General features: G+C 44.2%; 1 protein-coding gene across 1 annotated transcript; it reads right to left on the bottom strand.

Moving 5' to 3' along the window:
• Positions 1-618: 618 nt before the first annotated feature.
• On the bottom strand, positions 619-7,940 carry LOC148593997 (cytochrome P450 2H1-like). Its single transcript, XM_088528861.1, has 9 exons — positions 7,764-7,940; positions 5,922-6,084; positions 4,882-5,031; positions 4,092-4,242; positions 3,491-3,698; positions 2,908-3,049; positions 2,472-2,659; positions 1,263-1,404; positions 619-838 (listed from the first exon to the last, which is right to left on the bottom strand). Exons 1-9 carry the CDS (start codon positions 7,938-7,940, stop codon positions 657-659), a joined length of 1,503 nt encoding a protein of 500 aa, XP_088384987.1. The 3' UTR covers positions 619-656.
• Between the last annotated feature and the right edge of the window lie 12,026 nt (positions 7,941-19,966).

The raw sequence follows: 19,966 nt of genomic DNA, 5'->3' as shown, positions 1-19,966 counted from the left end.
AGGACAGAATATATATACAAGAGTACAGTATCTGCTGAGCCCCTGAGGTGGGAAGACAGTTTGTGTTTGCCGTTACAAAAATAGGTCACAAAGAAATATGTGTCTACAAAAAAAGACTACAGAGCAGAGACATGTACCTCAAGCTGGTTCTGGGAAAGACTCTGTAGTACAACTGTTTGTTCCTGTCGTGCTGAGAAATCTGGTGCTCTGGACAGCATCGCGGGACTCTGAGAGCCCTAACTGACATAGAATCATAGAATCATTATGGTTGGAAAAGAGCTTCAAGATCCTCTAGTCCAACCACAAGCCTTTCAACACGATGCTTGTGTAAAATCATGGACTCCTTATGGTTGTTAAAACCTTCAAGATAATGGAGCCCAACCGTAAGCCATGCCAGGAATCAGATAGGAACCCGGGGCAGGTGAAGTAGGGATGGAGGAAAGCCTGTATAGTTTTGCTGTAGGGAGCTGCTTCCTCCCCTGTGCAAGTACATATTTGCCTTAGAGCTGAATATGTACAAACATTTTGCTCTAAACTAAAAGGAGTATCTTTCTTTTGATAAAGAATCTAGTGTTTCAGTATTTCCAGATTAGAAAATGATTGTCATTTGAGGAGAGCTTTCAGGAGCTTGTGGGCTTACAACTGTGTTTACTTGGTTAACGTGGAAGAAAAGAGACCTCATAAGGTTTGCACGCTTTTGCAAGAGTGCTGACCACTGGAGAAATGTCAATGTCCTTGCGATCTTTAACAGGCTTCAAAGTAAAATTCTGCAGGATGGATGCAAGAAATAAGAATAGCTCCATGCGTGCCAGACCTTCTCCTGCACAGACACGTTTTCCTGCAAGGAAAAATAAAAAAAAGTGAGATGATAGTGGAATGTTTTTCTGGCAACTTATTTTGATCATTGCTTCATAAGGTTCAGACATGTCAGATTAAACAAGCAGCACTACAGAATTTTGGAGAAGCGAATGAATTAAACTCGGGGGCTCAGTGTCTAGAACAACTTGGAAGTGTTTGGAGGGCAAAAACACTTCGAAGGTTTCAGCTTCTCATGTCCTGCTGCTGACTGATACTAGTAGATTTTGCAATGGTAAAAGATGAAATCAACTGGAACTCTAGTGCAGGGTTTAGAGCTGCCCAAAAGTGACTGGAACAGGAGATCATTAGCATCACTGTGGAGATCCTGGTGGCAGAGCCACTGAAATTGTCGGAGAATCTCTAGGGGAGGAGGATTTAGGTTCTGAAACAGGTAGATTGCTTACCTGTAGAAAATGGCAAGAAGTAGTCACTCTTTTTAAAGTTGCTATTTGCAGTTAAGAAGCGTCCTGGGTCAAAATTTTCTGGATTTGGAAATTCCTTGCTGTCATATAGGACAGAACTTAGCATAGGAAATACCAGAGTGCCCTGAATTGGCAAAGACAGAGAAGAGACTTTAAAACAGAGATACTCTAAAGCAAAGTGGCATTGTGAAGTTCCCTATATAGACCCATTATGTACAGCCTTCAGTAAGAAGAAACAAGGTTAAAATTGCATGAGACAAACGGATACCACTTCAGAGGAGCCACATCAAAGGCCTAGACCATTGCCAGTCTTGGTGCATATTCATGCCTCCAAAGGACTCTTTAGTTTGAGGTATGTGCCTCCCTCCAAAGCTGAGACTTTAATTCTCAACTTTCCAGCTTTGAAATTAAATAGGAACAGAATCCAGCTCCAAAGTTTGTGTGGGGACAATATCTAGCCAGCCTGAAGTCCAGCACAGGAAGCTCCAGCTTCTATTTGCCTCTTTCTCTGTTCTCTTGGCTTGTGCAAGCTCTATGGTCATCTCAGGGGGCAGCTGAAAGTGAACAGTGCAAAACATAGCAGAGCTCTGGGCTACTGAGGTCAGGGTACCTAAGACTGCACATGGACCTGTGATTTGGTGAGTGAGGAATCTGCCCAAATAAATCTCTACTTAGCACATAGATTAAACAGGAATTAGGTGGTTAGAAATGCTCTTTCCCTAAGCAAAAGAGCACAGCTTGAAAAGCATTATTACTGATCATGGATTCATGATCCTTTACTCCTCTAGCCTATAAAAAGCTAGCAGAACTTTCTAATCTAACTAATCAAAGCTTAAGTGAGGAAAAATGTGTGCCACCAGTCTATGTAGAAACTAAGCATGGCAAAAACTCTTTGCAATGCTTTTCAATGTCAAGAGTGGTGAGAATATTTAGATTTTTTCCAAAGAAATGACAAAAGCTTGTTTGCTTGCATTTGTGTGAAATACAGAAAACTTCCTTCTCACATAGAGGATGGAAAGGCTTTGTTCAAACAGAAGGAGCTGGAGCAGGTAACGTCAAGATGCCCCTTTCAGACTAAATTATTCTATGCTTAATTTTCAATGTTGAAAAGAAAATACAATGAACAGAAAGCAGAGCTTTGCCCTCTTGAGGCATAGGATCATGACTTTTCCCAGAAGCACTAGAACTGACCTTGGGGATAAAATAGCCTCTGAATTTGGTGTCATTGGTCACAGCATGTGGGACATTAAGTGGAAGTAAATCCATGAATCTCTGGATTTCATGGACCACAGCCTCTGTGTATGGCATCTTGCTCCGATCTGCCATGCAAGGACTTCGGTCTCGGCCAATCACCTGGTCAATCTCCTTGTGCATTTTCTCTGTTAGAAAATAAATCAGCGTTGAATGGACAAGCCTGGACATATCCTGTGTGTACAGCAAAATTTGCTTTGTGCACACCAGCAATAATCGTTTACTGTGAACACAACCACGATTGATACACCTTCCATTTTGTAAAGACATGTTTCCTTAATCAGAGGAACATTGCCCCTTGTAGTAATGACGTGAGTTGTTCAAATTGATACAATGACATAAAAAAGCTTTCAGTTATTTATTCCCTTTGTATTACCTTCTACCTCTGGGTATTTCGAGAGAATCAGAAGTCCATATCTCAGTGTGTTGCTGGTTGTGCCTGTTCCAGCAAGGAACAAATCAAGTGTGGTTCTGGTCAAGTTCTCAGCATTAAAATATGAATGACCATTTGTTTTCTCCTGGAAAAAAGATTTTGCAAATTGAGAAACTCGTTTACCTAAGTTATCTAAGGCAACATGTTTATGAAGGAAATTCGTGTACCCATTATACATGTTCTTAGATACATCCAATGTCCTTTCCGAAATGCAACATTCACTCTCCAGAACACCAGCAACCACAGTATTTTTACTGACTAACATCATGACTTTTTTAAAATTTTTGAAGGAACACTTGCTTACATCAACCTCCTTGATCTTCAGCTTTCCTAATGAGTGCTGCATGTCATTGTTCTATGTTTCTCTCTTTCTAAAATTCTTAGTAAGAAAATTAGGAGGACCGACTGAAATTGATGTGCCATGAAAAACAAATGTGCAATAGTAGAGTGCCCTGTGAGAACTCTAAGATCCTGGGATTCCAAACAATGTTCTTATTGTAATCTAAAAAGACGTCTGTTACACTACCTGTTCCATTTTGATAAGAAAAGCATCAATAAAATCTCGAGGACAGCTGGGATCCAGAGTTTCCTGGTGGGCTCTTACAATTTCAGAAATAAAATCATTAATTTCATCGAAGTTTTTCCCCATTTTATGATGAGGCCCAGGTAAGCGTTCCAGGACACTTGGGAGGAAATTGTATAACTGTAAAAATAAAGTGAGGGAAAAGCACATCCTGGTTAATTTGAATGAGGCAAAGTTTTATCTTAGCAGTCATTATGAAAAGAGATCAGTTAAGCCATTTTGGAACTGTAGGTCTTTAATATTCAACTGGAATTTAATGCCTTTTACAAACTTCATGGTGTCACATGATGTCAAGGAAACAGTTTACTACACTTTGAGTATTTTTACAATGATATCCTACTTTGGACATACAATGGCAAATCATTAAGGAAAAGAAAAGACTGAGAAATTGTTTGCTTAACTGCTTTTTTGGCCTTCAGAAATCTTCTCCTACTTTAGGACAAACAATCCCAATGAAAAACTAATAACATAAATATTCACTAATAAAATATAGTTATTAATATATTTATTAATAAAAGGAAACTTTGCACGTACCCTTGTATACATAGACCCCTGCATCTTGTTGTTTTCCTCTAGCAAGTCAAGTAAAGTCAGAAATTTTTTGTCCTCATAATCAAACCGATCCCCAAAGACAATGGAGCAGATGATGTTGGAAACAGCATGGGTTAGGTAGTTGATAGGATCGAAGGGCCGCTCTGTAACAAAATCAGCATCTTGCATTAGTTATTTTAGTCCGTTGTGCCCTCCCCTGACACTACTGGGGAGCTTTGCATCTATTGTATGATGTACATCTCTCTCGTTTACAGGATGCTCATTAGAGATGGCCCTGAGTATCCCACCAAATCCAGTGGTCGTGGAAGTGATGTTCCAGCATCCTTTTAGGTTTGTCTGTTTTTTTCTTTACAGAATAAGCATATGTGAAGGCTGGTTGCAGAAAGGAACGCTGTGGTTCTTGCCAGGACTGTGACACTCTCAGGGGAGATTCTTAGAAGAAATAATTTTGACTTATATGCTACCAGAAGAAGCTTTTATAGGGTGAATCCAAAGGAGTTACCCTATGCTCTAGATAACAGCCTGTAGTAGTCCCCATCCCAATCATCCTGTCCCTAAGAGTTGAGAAGTATTGTCTAGTATTCAGAAGACTAGACCCAAAACCAAATAGCTGGAAATTAGTTATCTTGTCACCAGCTTCTTCAAGGCCCCTCGGACTAGGGAGCAAATTCAGCAGCCGTGTGCCCACTTCTTGTGTCATTTATTTGGTGAAGCAGCTCCACACTCTTCACGCTCTTTGCCGCTACTAAGCTGTCCTAGGAACCACAAAGTTCACATCTTACCGCGTGTGTTCTTGAGCCTCTCCACCAGAAAATGAGCTTCCTCCTGGATCCGCTGCTCAATGCTTTTCTTCCCCATCCCAAAATCACGCAGGGTGGTGAGGGCAAATCGTCGGAGTTGTTTCCAGCCCTCCCCATTGCCGGTCAGAACACCTAACAGAGGAAGGAAAAGCAGAGATGTTGTGAGGAGACAGAGTTTTTCCTCTGTTAAGAGTTACACAGTGAACACCTGACATGCAAAAACACCTTTTTGTGGACTTTTACTGCAATTGTTATATGCTCCAAAATCTAATTCTCTGCATTTCTGAAGATGGCAGATCTGTTCATTTGGATTGCCACAAGCTGAGTAAAACACCAGGACAAAGGGAAGGAGGAGCATGAAGTAGTGTGTGAAAAGGGGACTGGGGATGATGTTCCTCATTATTGGATGCCAGCAGGCTTTCTCTAAGAGTGCTGCTGAAATAATCATTACAGGAAAGGGCTGCTTGTTTAATTGTAGAAGGTGACTGCATCTACTGACTGTGAGGTTGCTTGGAAATCCTGACAATTCTGCTTTCCCTTGTTTTCTAGCCTTCTGTCTCCTTCATACACTGGAATAGCTGTTTACTTGGATAAACAGCATACTGTGAAGTGCTATGCTGAATGAACCCATGGCATCGCTTTTACTGGCCTTGGCCTAGGCCTGTGTTTATCGTCTCTTTATTGCGCTTTAGAATTTGACTTTTGCTCTTTTCTTAGCAGTCTTGTATTACTAAGGTTTTCAGAGATGGGAAGAGTTTACCAGCATACTTCATGAACAAGTGAAGCCAGACTACGACCTTAAACAGCTTATGTGTGTTTGTACATGTGTTTGTGTAATTCCCATTTACTCAAGGATCCAAGTAGAGAATTTGGCTCTTTGTCTTTCAGTTTGCATTTTTTTCTTTTTTAATACTTGACAATAATAAGCAAAATCCCCACACTGCCTCTTTCACTTCCTTCTCAGCCCTTTCCTGGAGCACTGAAAGCATCAGCTCTGCATGCAAAGATTACCAGGAACGTACCTGTGCCTTTGAGGAATTTCTCAATTAGTGGTAGAATGCCTCTTCCACTGAAATCATCTGCCTGATCAATCAGAGCTTCTTTCACAGCATCATAACCATAAAGGACCACAACCTCTTTTGGGCCCAATTGTATTTTGAAGACAGGACCATACTTTTGGCTAAGCTGTAGGAAAGAACACAAAGAAAATCACACTAGAACGGTGTCTTCACAGCACCTTCGGGACAGTCTGGAATCCTTGCTACAGGTGGATAACAACAGTTTACACAGGCTCAAAAAGCAGTTAGTTAGACATGATCACAGAGGTCCATGGAGGGTTTTCAAACAGAAATGCACCACGTTTATTTTGAAAAGTTTCTGGGCCGCAAATCTCTGGGCACTGGAAGAGTATACCAGGGAATAATCTCTGACTCCTTGTGCTGGTTACGTATGCTATCCTGGGCATCTGCGTTGGGCTTGCAGTTGAGAAAAGAACATGGACTTTTGGTGTGTCCTGAAACACGTTTTCTCATGTTAAGTCTTTAAGAGCAAGCTAGATAAAGTCCTATTTCTTATCATAGAAAAACTGAATAACCTAGTACTCTAAAATAAAGCAGGATGCCTAAGGAGTGCTTGTGATTATCAACATTCACAAGCACTGAGGCAGAAAGGAGCTCTTATATGTGTGTTTGATGGTGTACACAGTGATGTGAGCCACCTTTTTGGCCCAAAGAAGTGAATGCTCTGAAGGAGTTTTGTAAGTCCTAACACTTCATAAAAGTGTTGTGTTTTTGCTGCTGGTGGTGGTCTTTTTTATTTTATTTTATTTTTTAACTCTGGATGTATATGTGGATGCCACCCCACCGTGACAGACACAATGTCCTCTTATGCTCCAGTCCATAAAACTGCTTATCGATGTCCAAACTGGAGGCATGTAGTCATTGAACTGCAAAAACTGGGATTATGCTTTTCTCAGATGAATATCAATCACTGTTAAGGGTGCATGAAAAAAGAATTGGAATACATTGAGGCTCAGGCATATTTAATCTACAAGAGTTTCCTTTTAACAGTGCCTAACATTCAAAGTCCGAGCTCTCCACAGACTCTATGTTTGGAGGAACGATGCTTCTGGTATAGAGTTGCTGTGTGGAGACAGATAAATGGAGACTGAACTATAGGGGTTGAAGTAGATTGCTGCCAGTGGTTCTGAAGAGCCTTCTACTACATGACCTGTTGGCAGGTGCAGCTGTGTTACCACTTGGCCTTCCCCCTCTCTAAGAATTCATACTTGACAAAATGCTACAGTGCCACCATGTTTCCACATACTGCTAAAACTTGCAGACTTGCTGAGCCTGTAGCTCAAGCCTCAAGCTCCCACAGAACTCCCAACACACAGGTTTGTGTTTGACAAATGGGTGCCATTAGCTGGGAGAAGGAACGGGTAGCACACTTCACCTCCAGAATTTTCTGCTTCACACTCTACTTATCCTCTTAGGAGATCCTGTCTATCTATGTCTATCTGCTGGGAAGGAGAGGCAGCAAAATGGAGTGGAGGTCATTCCCAAAGCAGGGCTAGGCAATGTTGCTATAGTTATGTGGAGCTGGGCACAAGAAGAGTACCATGAACTGCATCAGTACCTTGGCTGCAAAGCCATTTCACTACTGTCATGAGATCAGCAGAGCACTCATCGTTATCATTATTATAATGGATAACATACAGATTACAGATGCGCACATTTTTGAGAAAGTTTTCAGTTAATGCGGCTTTGACATTGTCTGTTGCATTGAGCTGAAAGCCCATCTGCACTGGACTTCATTTTAAATGCGATAGAGGAAACATAGGAAGAAAAGAGACAATCCCTTACCTTCTCCAGGCTTTGAGGCAAGTTTCGTGGATTCAAATGGAACACGCTTCCAATTAAGGGGAGTGCTAAAGGACCAGGAGGCTGTTTCCCTGGTTTAGATTTACCTTTCCATGCTGAAAAGAGAAGGTAAGAGAAACAAGTCATCAAGAAAATAGTGGTCATTCCTAGGGGATCCATGGTGGGCCAAATAAAAGATGTCAAGTTTCAGAAGAAACTGAAACTGGACCTGCAAAGCCAGTTATATATATATGTTCTAGCACTGAAACACATGGAAAAATCAGCCAATGACACCTCTCTGTTTCTGATGAAATAGGAGGTTACTTATTAACCTGCACAAGATAAAAAAATGAACCAATTGGAAATGAAGTAATTGTTGACATAGACGATTTGTGTGTGAGTGAGTGTGTGTGTGTTCCTGGCTTGTGCTCCTTTGTGTAACACAGAACATAAGAAATCAGCTTCTAATGCTATCAGAAGAACTTGAAATCCTTTTTTCTTCAGGACTTCAGGCAATGTTAAGATCTGTAGTAATCCTTGTGATAAGTGGGATCTGTAAATAGAGTAATGCTGTCCTGGTGTGTTCCTTTATAGAATAAAGGTAGGGAAGGGTAGAGAGCCAAGATGCACTATGGACCAGAAAAAAAAATAGAGACTACTGCAGTGTATATGCCTATATAGCAAATTCTTGCTGTTTGTCCTCACTCGCAGAGTAACCACCACCAGTCACTAACCACAGTGAAGGGAGGGAGGAATTGTGGCAGAAGTCTTGGCTTGTACTTCAAGTGCTGTGTGGCTCTTTGGCTCAGACCCTCGAGGACCCTCAGAAATGAGTGGGCAGTAAGGTGCATTGAGTACTGGTTGGATGGTAGAGCTCTGAGGGTCATGCTAATTGGGGCCGAGTCTAGTTGGAGGCCTGCACCCAGTGGTGTCTCTCAGGGATGAGTACTGGGCCCGGTACTGCTCAACTTGTTCATCAATGACTTGGACAAGTGGACAGGGTGCGCTCTGAGCAAGTTTGCGGATGACACCAAACTGGGTGGAGTGGCTGACACTCCCGAGGACTGTACTGCCATTCAGAGGGACCCAGACAGGTTGGAGAGTTGGGTGGAGAGGAACCGCATGAGGTTCAACAAGAAGAAGTGCAGGGTCCTGCAGCTGGGGAGGAATAACCCCAGGCACCAGTACAGAATAGGGGTCGATCTGCTGGAAAGCAGCTCCGTGGAGAGGGATCTGGGAGTCCTGGTTGGCAACAAGTTAACCATGAGTGAGCAATGTGCCCTCATTGCCAAGAAGGCCAATGGGATCCTGGCCTGCATCAGGAGGAGTGTTGCCAGCAGGTCGAGGGAGGGGATCCTCCCCCTCTACTCAGCTCTGGTGATGCTGCACCTGGAGTATTGGGTGGTTCTGGGTTCCCCAGTACAAGAGGGACATGGCGCTTCTAGAGAGGGTCCAGTGCAGCACGACAAAGATGATTAAAGGACTGGAGCATCTGTCTTATGCGGAAAGACTGAGTGAGCTGGGCCTGTTAAGAGAAGACTGAGAGGGGATGTGATCAATATGTACAAGTACCTGAGGGGAGAATATAGGGAAGATGGGACCAAACTCTTCTCAGTGGTGGCCACTGACAGGACAAGGGGTAATGGGTGCAAGTTGAAACAAAGAAAGTTTCACCTCCATATGACAAAGTACCCATGTGTTTAAAAGCTAGATGTGAGTAGGCGAGTGAAAATGAGAACAGCCTTCCAGATCATGTCTGGAGGCATGGTGGCATTGGGTTGGCAATTTTTCCCCCTTCACTTTTGCGGATAAAGTGACTTTCAGTGCCTGACTGGCAACACCAAGGCTAAACAGCTGCTGTGAATACTAATCCATTGGAAAAACAGGGCTTTGCTCACAGCTTAACTCCAAGGTCCAGGCACTCGCTTTTTAATGAACTCAATCTAGGCATCAGCTGATAGATTCCACACTCACTGGGGAAGAGGGCAGCAGCTCTGCTCCTGAGAGCACGCTAGGGACTGGGGGATGCAGAGGGGAAGGCTACAGGGACAGGCACCCCTAGGTGACCCATCAGGGGGTACTTCCTCATTCCCTATGCCCAGCCCACAGCAGCCACGCTTGGCACACGAAAGGTTTACGAACATCAGGGAGGGCTGATGCATTTTCCTACCTGCCATGGCAGGTGAATGACATTGCACACTGCAGTACGAACAGCTGAACTACAGATTGAACTGCCATGCCCTGAAATCCCTTGGCCACAAACATGGGTTGAAAAGTAGCAAGGGTAAGAGGGCAACTGCCTAATGATCAAGAGCAATTGAAAGGCAAGAAGAAACTTAAATGAACTAATGCAAAGACGTAACTACAGCTATCTGTCTAATGCATGTAACCATGGTATACAATTTTAAAAGGATTTTAAGCTACTTGGCTAAGAGATCATTTTTAAAAATTAAATTCTATATTGCTATACATATATGAAAATTTCTTGTCTATTGGCTTCACAGATATTCAGCCTTCATAATTTTACACTTGCCCCATCACTGTGTAAGCAATAATCTGATAGATTGGTTCTGGCTGCACTGGCTTCAAAAGATTTTCGCCAAAAAAAGAATCAAAAGAGAAATACAATTTCTCTTCTTTATACACTTCTCTACTCACCTCTATCATTTTTTTCCTTTACATCCAATGACGAAAAGAAGAAGAAGAAGGAAAAAATATAAAAAATGTTATTCCTCATATTTCAAAATATCAGGCTCCAAAGCTAAAAGGCTTACATCTCGTCTGGTGGTCCACACCTCCGCTAGAGTTAATGGGATCAGTCAGGAATGTCTTGGGATAGAATCATAGGTAAGGCGAACTGCTCCCTTAAAACCTTAACATGCCCATTTATCAACATTACATTCATGACTATATGTCCAGAAAGTCCAGTATTTGCCTCAAAATATTTTTGGTTCTGAAAGAAAACTGCAAAACCAAAGAGGACCCTGGAGACTTGTGTCACTGAGGATAACCTTTGCACTTAGCCACGTTGCTTATCTCCCCTGACTCCTTTTCTGGTCCTGGCATGCTTAGACACAGCCCAAGGAGAGCTTTTTGGGATTCAGTTCGTGTTAATATATAAAATACTCTTCCAAAACACCACTCCTCAAGCAAAGGTTTGTGCTGCAGGGGCTGAGGTGCTGCAGACTTGCTCCTTTCTCAGGTGCTCTGCAAGTAAGAGGGAAGGTTCTTTCTTCTCTCCAAAAGCCTTCTTTGATCCAGGAATTGCACTGTGTTGTACAGTCTGATTAGTCACATGTGTAATTACATTATGATGCAGAATCACGCGGACCATATCTGATACTCCTGAGCCTGCCAAAGTAGTAAAAGTTGCACCATGTGTGCCAAAAGGCTACAGCTATGTGGGTAAATCTATGGGATGTTTGTTTAGAACATGTGCTAAAAATCACTTACTTCTTGACAGAGAGGCAGCACCAAGACATTGATGTCTTCGTGCCTATTAAAGCTGGGTGCCTGCTGAGGTGGTTTATTACCCGAGTCCTGGAATTTTTTTCTTCTCTTATTGTTTCACCTGTGTCCCACATGCTGCTTTCAAAAGAAACTCATACAGGACTTCATCCTTCTGCCCAGTGCTCCGTGCTGCCATTTGATGCCAAATAATTCTTCATATTCTGTTCACCCTAAGAATTGTGAGTCCTGGTTGACAAGAAGATATCCAGGAGTCAGCAATGCGCCCTCGTGGCCGAGAAGGCCAATGGGATCCTGGCCTGCATCAGGAGGAGTGTTGCCAGTGGGTCAAGGGAAGGCATCGTGCCCCTCTACTCAGCTCTGGTGATGCCACACCTGGAGTATCGGGTGTGATTCTGGGCTCCCCAGCACAAGAGGGACATGGAGCTTCTAGAGAGGGTCCAACGTAGAGCAGCAAAGACGATTAAAGGACTGGAGCATCTGTCTTATGAGGAAAGACTAAGTGAGCTGGGCCTGTTTAGCCTAGAGAAGAGAAGACTGAAAGGGGATCTGATCAATATGTGTAAGTACTTGAGTGGAGAATGTAAAGAGGATGGGGCCAAACTCCTTTCCTGTGAAGGTGACAGAGCCCTGCAACACTTCACTTCATCTTCATCCAAGGCTGGAGGGATGAAGAGAGGCATGTTCTCTCCCTCAAACTCTGTCTTTTGTCTCTTCTTCAGCAAATGGAGGGACTGGAGGCTGATACCCCAGAGGGCTGCGCTGCCATCCAGAGGCCTAGGGACAAGGGAAGAAGCCGGTGGAGAGGAAGACTTGCCCTGGGTAGAGGGTGATTGGGTCAGAGAGCACCTAAGGCACCTCAATACCCACAAATCCATGGGCCCTGATGGGATGCATCCCAGAGTGCTGCGTGAGCTGGCAGAGGTTATAGCTAAGCCGCTCTCCATCATCTTTGAAAGATCCTGGAGAACAGGGGAGGTGCCGGAAGACTGGAAGAAGGCCAATGTCACACCAGTCTTCAAAAAAGGCAAGAAGGAGGACCCAGGCAACTACAGGCCACTGTGCCTCACCTCCGTCCCCGGAAAAGTGATGGAACGGCTCATACTGGCCATTGTCTCCAGGCACATGGAGGACAAGAAGGTGCTCAAGAGCAGTCAGCATGGATTCACCAAGGGGAAATCTTGCCTGACTAACCTGATAGCCTTCTATGATGAAATGACAAGCTGGATAGGTGAGGGGAGAGCGGTGGATGTCGTCTGTCTATCTTGACTTCACCAAGGCCTTTGACACCGTCCCTCACAACATCTTCTTGGGCAAGCTCCGGAAGTGTAGGATAGATGAGCGCAAAGTGAGGTGGATTAGGAACTGGCTGGATGGCAAGGCCCAGAGAGTGGTGATCGGTGGTGCAGAGTCTAGTTGGAGGCCTGTAGCTAGCGGGGTCCCCCAGGGATCAGTCCTTGGTCCAGTCCTGTTCAATTTATTCATCAATGACCTGGATGAAGGCACAGAGTGCTCCCTCAGCAAGTTTGCTGATGACACGAAACTGGGAGGAGTAGCCGATACCCCAGAGGGCTGCGCTGCCATCCAGAGGGACCTGGACAGACTGGACAACTGGGCGGTGAAAAACCTCATGCAATTCAACAAGGCCAAGTGCAAGGTCCTGCACCTGGGGAGGAATAACCCCAGACACCAGTACAGGCTGGAGAGCAGCTCTGTGGAGAAAGACCTGGGTGTCATCGTGGACGACAAGTTGACCATGAGGCAGCAGTGTGCCCTCGTGGCCAAGAAGGCCAATGGGATCCTGGGGTGCATTAAGAAGAGCGTCTCCCGCAGGTCGAGGGAGGTGATCCTGCCCCTCTACTCAGCCCTGGTGAGGCTGCATCTGGAGTATTGTGTCCAGTTCTGGGCTCCACAGTACAAGATGGATGTGGAGCTGCTGGCGAGAGTCCAGTGCAGGGCCACAAGGATGATCAGGGGCCTGGAACATCTGCCCCACGAGGAGAGGCTGAGGGAGCTGGGCCTGTTCAGCCTGGAGAAGAGAAGGCTGAGAGGGGTCAGTGTCTATAAGTACCTCAAGGGAGGCAGTGAAGAGGATGGTGCTGGTCTCTTTTCAGTGGTGGCCACCGACAGAACTAGAGGTAATGGCCACAAACTGGAGCACCAAAAGTTCCACATGAACTTAAGGAAACATTTCTTAACAGTGAGGGTGACAGAGCACTGGAACAGGCTGCCCAGAGAGGTTGTGGAGTCTCCTTCTCTGGAGATCTTCAAAACCCGCTTGGATGCAGTCCTGTGCCACGTGTTCTAGGTGACCCTGCGTGTGCAGGGAGGGGTTGGACTAGATGACCTCTAGAGGTCCCTTCCAACCTTAAGCATTCTATGATTCTATGATTCTAAGCCAGGAGCTTAGGTCCAACACTCTCACCCCCCAGCTCTGTCTGAAAGGGTTTGGCATAGATGAAGCCTTGGTCTAGGCCAGCTTTGACTGCTGGCTGTTCTGGTACTTCTCTCCACCTATGTCCACCCACACGTTGCAGATGGGTTTAATTCACCTAAATACGAGGCTGAGAGGAGAGGGCAGACAGAAGAGTAAATCTTCACCATGAAGTAGCTCCTTTTTGCTGTCATTATTTTTTTTTCCAGATTTCATCAGAAAACTCTAGCAATATTTTTGGGGGAACACAAATAAATCTTATCTGTTCCCACAGGTGTTTCAGTAAATAAAATCACATTTTATTCCCAAAGGCCATAAACTCACATGTGAACCCTGAATGCTTTTGAAAGTGAATGTAGAGTCCAGCAGAAGAGGAGTCCTTGCAGCACAGTCGCTGAGGTAGTTTCTGTAGATTGTTGGGTTTCCACCTAACACAGACACATTTTTCTGGCTGGAGAAGAAAAACAGCCTATTGACAAGCTGGTAACTGGCACTGCAGTAAAGAAACTTTGGCAGGATCTTTTACATTAACCGATATTGGGTTGTTATGAGAAATGAGCAACTCCTGCTGCTTGGCTAACCTGTTAATAACTCCTGCTCAGGTCAGATGGTTGCAGAGACAGGATGTACCTTTACTGCTTGATGCCACCAATGGCTGTGCGAGGTCACCTGAGTTTCTGGAGTGCTGTGAGATCCCAGTGCTCTCTCCTGGCTGGTGCTGTCTCCATGTGGGTTTCCTCAAGCTGCCAGGGAGGGGTTGGCAGAAGCCTTTCTGCAGCTCCACAGCTCTTATCTTTACTGAGGAGCATGGGCCATGGGAAGCAACCGTGTCTCCCCTGCAGCATGGATTCCCACAGGAGTCCTCCTCTCTCCGGGACCCGTGGGGCTCCCCAGACACCTGTGTGTTACGTGCTGGTGTGTCAGCAGCAGCACGTGCTGGGCTGCCTGCGGGTGCTGTGCGCAGCGCACCATAAGATGAAGCTGTGCCAAACAGAGCCCTCACCCCAGCAGCCTCGCACTGCCGTTTTTCATTAAGCGCTTTTAGTCTTTGCTTCAGTTTTCCATACCCTCCACTCAGATTTTAGGAGATATCTTCCACAAAATGCACAGATAGAGACAAGCAACAAGCAAAAATTCTGCTTGTTGCCGTGTGTCAGGTTAAAGCCAAGCAAGCAGCTCTGCAGGGCAGACTGTGTTTCATGACTACTGTTTCATGACTACTATTCATGCTGAAATTTACAGTATGTTAGCTTTTAAAAGCGTTTAGTGAAGACACTTTATGCCATTTTATCCTGACAACATTCAGGAAAATGTGTTTAGCATGGTGTGGCAGGTGTGATATTTCACCCTCACCTGATGGAACTACTGAGGTCTGGGAGTTCCAAATCACATTCCTCCCCAGATGCCACAAGCAGTAATACAGAAATCACAACTCTGCACTGCAAACTGCTTAACCAGGGCCCTACATTGCAAAGAAGAGGGCAGATGCAAACAAGACAGGGTGTCTGACCCCCAGAGCTTATGGTCTTTTGACTGCAAAACAGCCTCTTTACCCAATTCTTCATTCTTCATTCACATCAATAAATTACTTTGCAGCACTTCCAGTCTCCCTATGGGCTAAAAGTCTTGTAAAACAGTCTCTCAGTGGAAATTGTTTGCCATTTTTTTCTAATGCTGGTCTGCTCTTTGCAGTGCACAGAGGGAACAAAAAGCCAAGTAACACTACCATGAAACACTTCATACAGACAGTTAGAGCCACATGATGATTTCCCTACTCAGGGAAGGAATCAGCGTGGGGAAGTCTGCAAAGATAATAATCTCATTCCGCTAATTCCTGAGGGAGTGAGAAGGTGACTCTTATTTTGTATTGTCCAAGACCAGGTGACATGACAAATCCAAATACCAGGCAACATGGCAAAGAAAACCTTTCCACAGAAAAAGGACTCTTTATTCCACTACACTGGCATAAGCATGCAGAACTTCTCTTGTATTCAGAAGAATGACTCCAGATTAATGGGAGGATGAATAAGAGCAGAATTACCAGCAGTGGCTCATCATCTTCTAAAAGACCTCTCCACAGAATGATCACTGATTTTGAACAGATCCAGGGAAAGTATGGTCTATTATTTAGTTCTAGGGCGATTATGAAAGAATGCTTTCTTAGAGAAAAACAACCCATTGATTATAGATAGAAAATGATTCTGCTGTGGGGCTAAATCTTCACCTCTGTTGCTTACAGGAAGAGTGAAAAGCGCTCATGGAGAATGAGAAGCTCCCTAATATCTCAGTGAATATTCCCTATTTGGGGTATCTATAGCTGTTTTCAGAAAGAAGGAAAATTACTGGCAGAAACCTTTCTCTGCCTGCTTTGCTCTGACCAGGTTTTACACAAGGGATCTGCACACACACATCAACCTTTCTAACAGGAGCAAACTTACACTTCTCACTTATCAGACCATCACCCACTTGCCACCATCAAATCCACACAAAGGCAGTGCTAGAAGATTGCACTTGTGCGGTATTAAAGAGGCGCGTAGAAAGAAAAATATTGTGTCTGAGAGGGATCTTTTCTCTTTTTACATGTACAGCAGCAAAGACACACCAGGCTTTCCAAAATGCCCATTACCACCCATACACGTTTCTCCTGTAGACTCTGCCCATCTCTGTCAGATTACAGTCTTCCATCTTTCTCCATTATTTAAATAGGTTTTGTACATGTCTTGCTCATTTTGCAGTGTTTTGGCTAAACTGCAATGACAGCTGTTACTAGAATATAGCTGTTGCTGACTGGTCAACCTTTAGCCTAGGGTCTTCTCAGCTGGAGATCTCACTGCCCCTTCCCCTTTCACAAGCAGGGTGCAGCAGGAGTCATTCACAACAACAGCAAAAAAGGCAACATCAAGGGATAAGTCATTCCTGAACAAGTTACACTTGCACAGTAAATAAAGCATCTAAGCATCTAAAGAATCTGATAGTTTACACTGCAATAGGCTCTGAAGGAAAGAAGGCTGCAAAATATACATGTTGTTACACAATGCCAATCTTGTGCATTTCTTTAAGTCTATAGACTACATAGTTTCAGAAGTATAGTGATATTTGCTCTTACACTAGCCTATGTCATAGCTATTTTACCACTGATTTCAGAACTGGTTGAGATAGATTGAGTAACACTTTTTTGATTCCCACAGTGTTTTATTACTGTTGAGTTTGAAACTATAGGTTAAACTTCTCATTCTTCCCTGAAATAGGACTATCAGCATCACCACCTGATTTTGGAGACAAGCGAGGAAGGAGTTTTTAAAATATTTTATCCAAAGAATGTCCTTATGGACATAAGGAGAAATCCTTATGTTTTAAGCGTGAATTGCTTCCTTGAGTGAATGAATAAGAACTGATAAATATGATTTCTCTACTTTTCAAGATGCTGCTCTTCAGCCTTATCTGGAACAGATCAACCTGACTGAGGAGTAGGTTGCAGCTTTGGAGCAGGCAGCTTATAAATTTCTTTAAACTGGATGCACATTCCAAAAGACTTGGTAACTATTGCCCCCTACTATTACTAGCTGTCAACATAACCCCTTGTGAGGGGTTCTCTGAGCTCCTCTACTGTCTGAACTTTGGAGTTGCCCATTGCTCCGGATGGGCTCGGGATTCGGCAATAATCACGCCAGACCGAAGTGACTACATCGAGCATTTGTTCAGGTGAAAGCACATAAAAGAAGCAAAGTATGGATAACTCCTTTTGAGGTGATACCTGCCGGCGGGATTACTGGACCCAACCATCCTCTCGAGGTAGCAGATCAGAGAGAGAGGGTTGCTGACCGGCTCCCGCAGAGGCAGTGTAGGCCTCAGAGTCTGGAGCTTCTCCTCCCACGCTCTCTTCGCACTGTCCACTTTTATGCCCGGTGCATCCTGGCACGTAGGGTCAGTCTGACCCAGGAGGCAGCCCAGGCTCTGACAAACTCCACCTCGAGTTGAGCACCTCTCCCCCGGGGTGCGCAGGCGTGCGTGGCAGTCGGGGGGCCCAGCCCTCAATTCGAGGGTCCTGCCTTCCTCCTCCTCTTCCTCATTTCCGGGTGTTTGGCCTTCAAAGCTAGTTTGGAGGATGTCTGCACTTAAGTTGGCTACAAGCCCGGCCGAGTGGCTGGCCTCAACAGGTTTCTGGCAGGGGCTGCCTGTGAACAGGCCTAAGCAGCTGCATCCCTGCTCCTTATCACTCAGCCTAGGCAGGCAAACATCTTATCTCTCAAGGTCTGGCCTCTGCTTCCCATGGGAGATTGTTATGACTCTACAGATCACAGAAAGTTTTATCTCTAATACACCCATACAGCATGGCATTTACCTGCATTTAGGCGACTGAATACTGGAGGTGCATGGGAAGTGGCAGACGCTGGTAAAAGACTGATGCATCAAGTTATATGGAGGTAGACTTGTGCAGATATTCTTGAGAAACAGTCTCTTAAGGAAGTTTAAGCTGTGTAGCACCCTCCAGATTTCAAGCCTTTTAGCCATGCATTCCTAAAGTATTTTTATTTTTCCTTCTGCAGAAGTCAAGTACAAAAAACTGGAGAAAGGAAATCTACAACAGAGACTTAACTTAATAGCAATACTGAACTGGAAGTTGGGTTATGAGGGCGACTGATCTCCGTTTAAGTTGCATAGCAGTGCTGTATGGACCTGATGTTGTGCAGGAAGCTGTGACTGATGAAGGTGAACAGTTCAGCAAAAGCAGACTTATGCCACTCCTACAAAATTCCCCAGAGGAATAGGTTGCATCTCCACATACCTTTATAAAGTCGTAGAAGTTCCTTCTCAGGAAGGGGGCTCTCACTGGGATAGAGGTCTCCTTGTAGGAGAATTTAACTGAAAAGTCAAAAGTGGAATGAGCGGAAGTTTCACTTAGTTCGAGGGCTGAGCAAGGGCTTCATGTCCAGCAAGAGTATGGAAAAATCATGAAAGGAGTGGTTTAATATGAACTTTGTGCTTTTTTCTCTTTTTAATTGGTGTGGAATCTTATGACAATAAACTAGATGTTTTGCTTTACCTTTTATTCATCTTCAGTGCCTCTGTAATGCTCAGCTACCAACTTGTGTTATGTCAAGCATATCTGTGATTTGAGAGAAAAGAGGTTTTGGGTGCTTTACATAAACATCTAATGCCATTGTGATAATGTTGCTCTGGCTGTCTTTTCCTGCCCAGCCCAGGTTCACCTGCCTGTCTTCGCTATTAATTATATATCACAGGTTCAAATGGGAAGATAGAAGCTGCTGTTTCTCTAGTCAGTGGCACTGTGGGAGTCCCACTATCGTTTCAGGAAATTGGTGCATCCAGTATAATTAGTTGTCCTGTTTTGTCCAATGGACAGCCCTGTAACTTCAATCCTAATATGCCCAGTAAGGTCAGTGTGGTCTCATAAGGCGGATTGTACTCTTACATTGTCACTAGGAAGGAAAGTTTTTTAGGGCATAGACTAGCTCAGTCTTCAAGAGAAGAATAACTTCCATATAAATGAATGAAGTAAAAGAGTCACGTATGTACAAGCCTGGGAATACAGTTTGGGAGTCTAGGCTATGTGGAGGCAGGTTATCCACCAAATCCCTTTGTCTAGGATCTGAGAAAAACAACAGTCCAGTTTATAACTTTTTCTTCATTTTGCAAAATAAAAGTGTAATTTCACAAAAATATAATTCTATTTTAATCATATAAAAGGAAACCCATATGCCTAGTCATCAGATAAACTCCATCCCCACCAAAGGACAGAATATATATACAAGAGTACAGCATCTGCTGAGCCCCTGAGGTGTGAAGACAGTTTGTGTTTGCCGTTACAAAAATAGGTCACAAAGAAATATGTGACTACAAAAAAAGACTACAGAGCAGAAACATGTACCTCAAGCTGGTTCTGGGAAAGACTCTGTAGTACAACTGTTTGTTCCTGTCGTGCTGAGAAATCTGGTGCTCTGGACAGCATAGCGGGACTCTGAGAGCCCTAACTGACATAGAACCATAGAATCATTATGGTTGGAAAAGAGCTTCAAGATCCTCGAGTCCAACCAAAAGCCTTTCAACACTATGCTTGTGTAGAATCATGGACTCATTATGGTTGTTAAAACCTTCAAGATCACCGAGCCCAACCATAAGCCATGTCAGGAATCAGATAGGAACCCGGGGCAGGTGAAGTAGGGATGGAGGAAAGCCTGTATAGTTTTGCTGTAGGGAGCTGCTTCCTCTCCGTGCAAGTACATATTTGCCTTAGAGCTGAATATGTACATACATTTTCCTCTAAACTAAAAGGATGATCTTT

The sequence above is a fragment of the Tinamus guttatus genome, unplaced genomic scaffold, assembly GCF_059628265.1.
Source record: "Tinamus guttatus ecotype Peru unplaced genomic scaffold, ASM5962826v1 Tinamus_guttatus_pri_ptg000314l, whole genome shotgun sequence".
Classification (NCBI taxonomy): domain Eukaryota; kingdom Metazoa; phylum Chordata; class Aves; order Tinamiformes; family Tinamidae; genus Tinamus; species Tinamus guttatus.
Note: the sequence above shows the minus strand (reverse complement) of the source record. Positions and strands in the feature narration are given on the sequence as shown.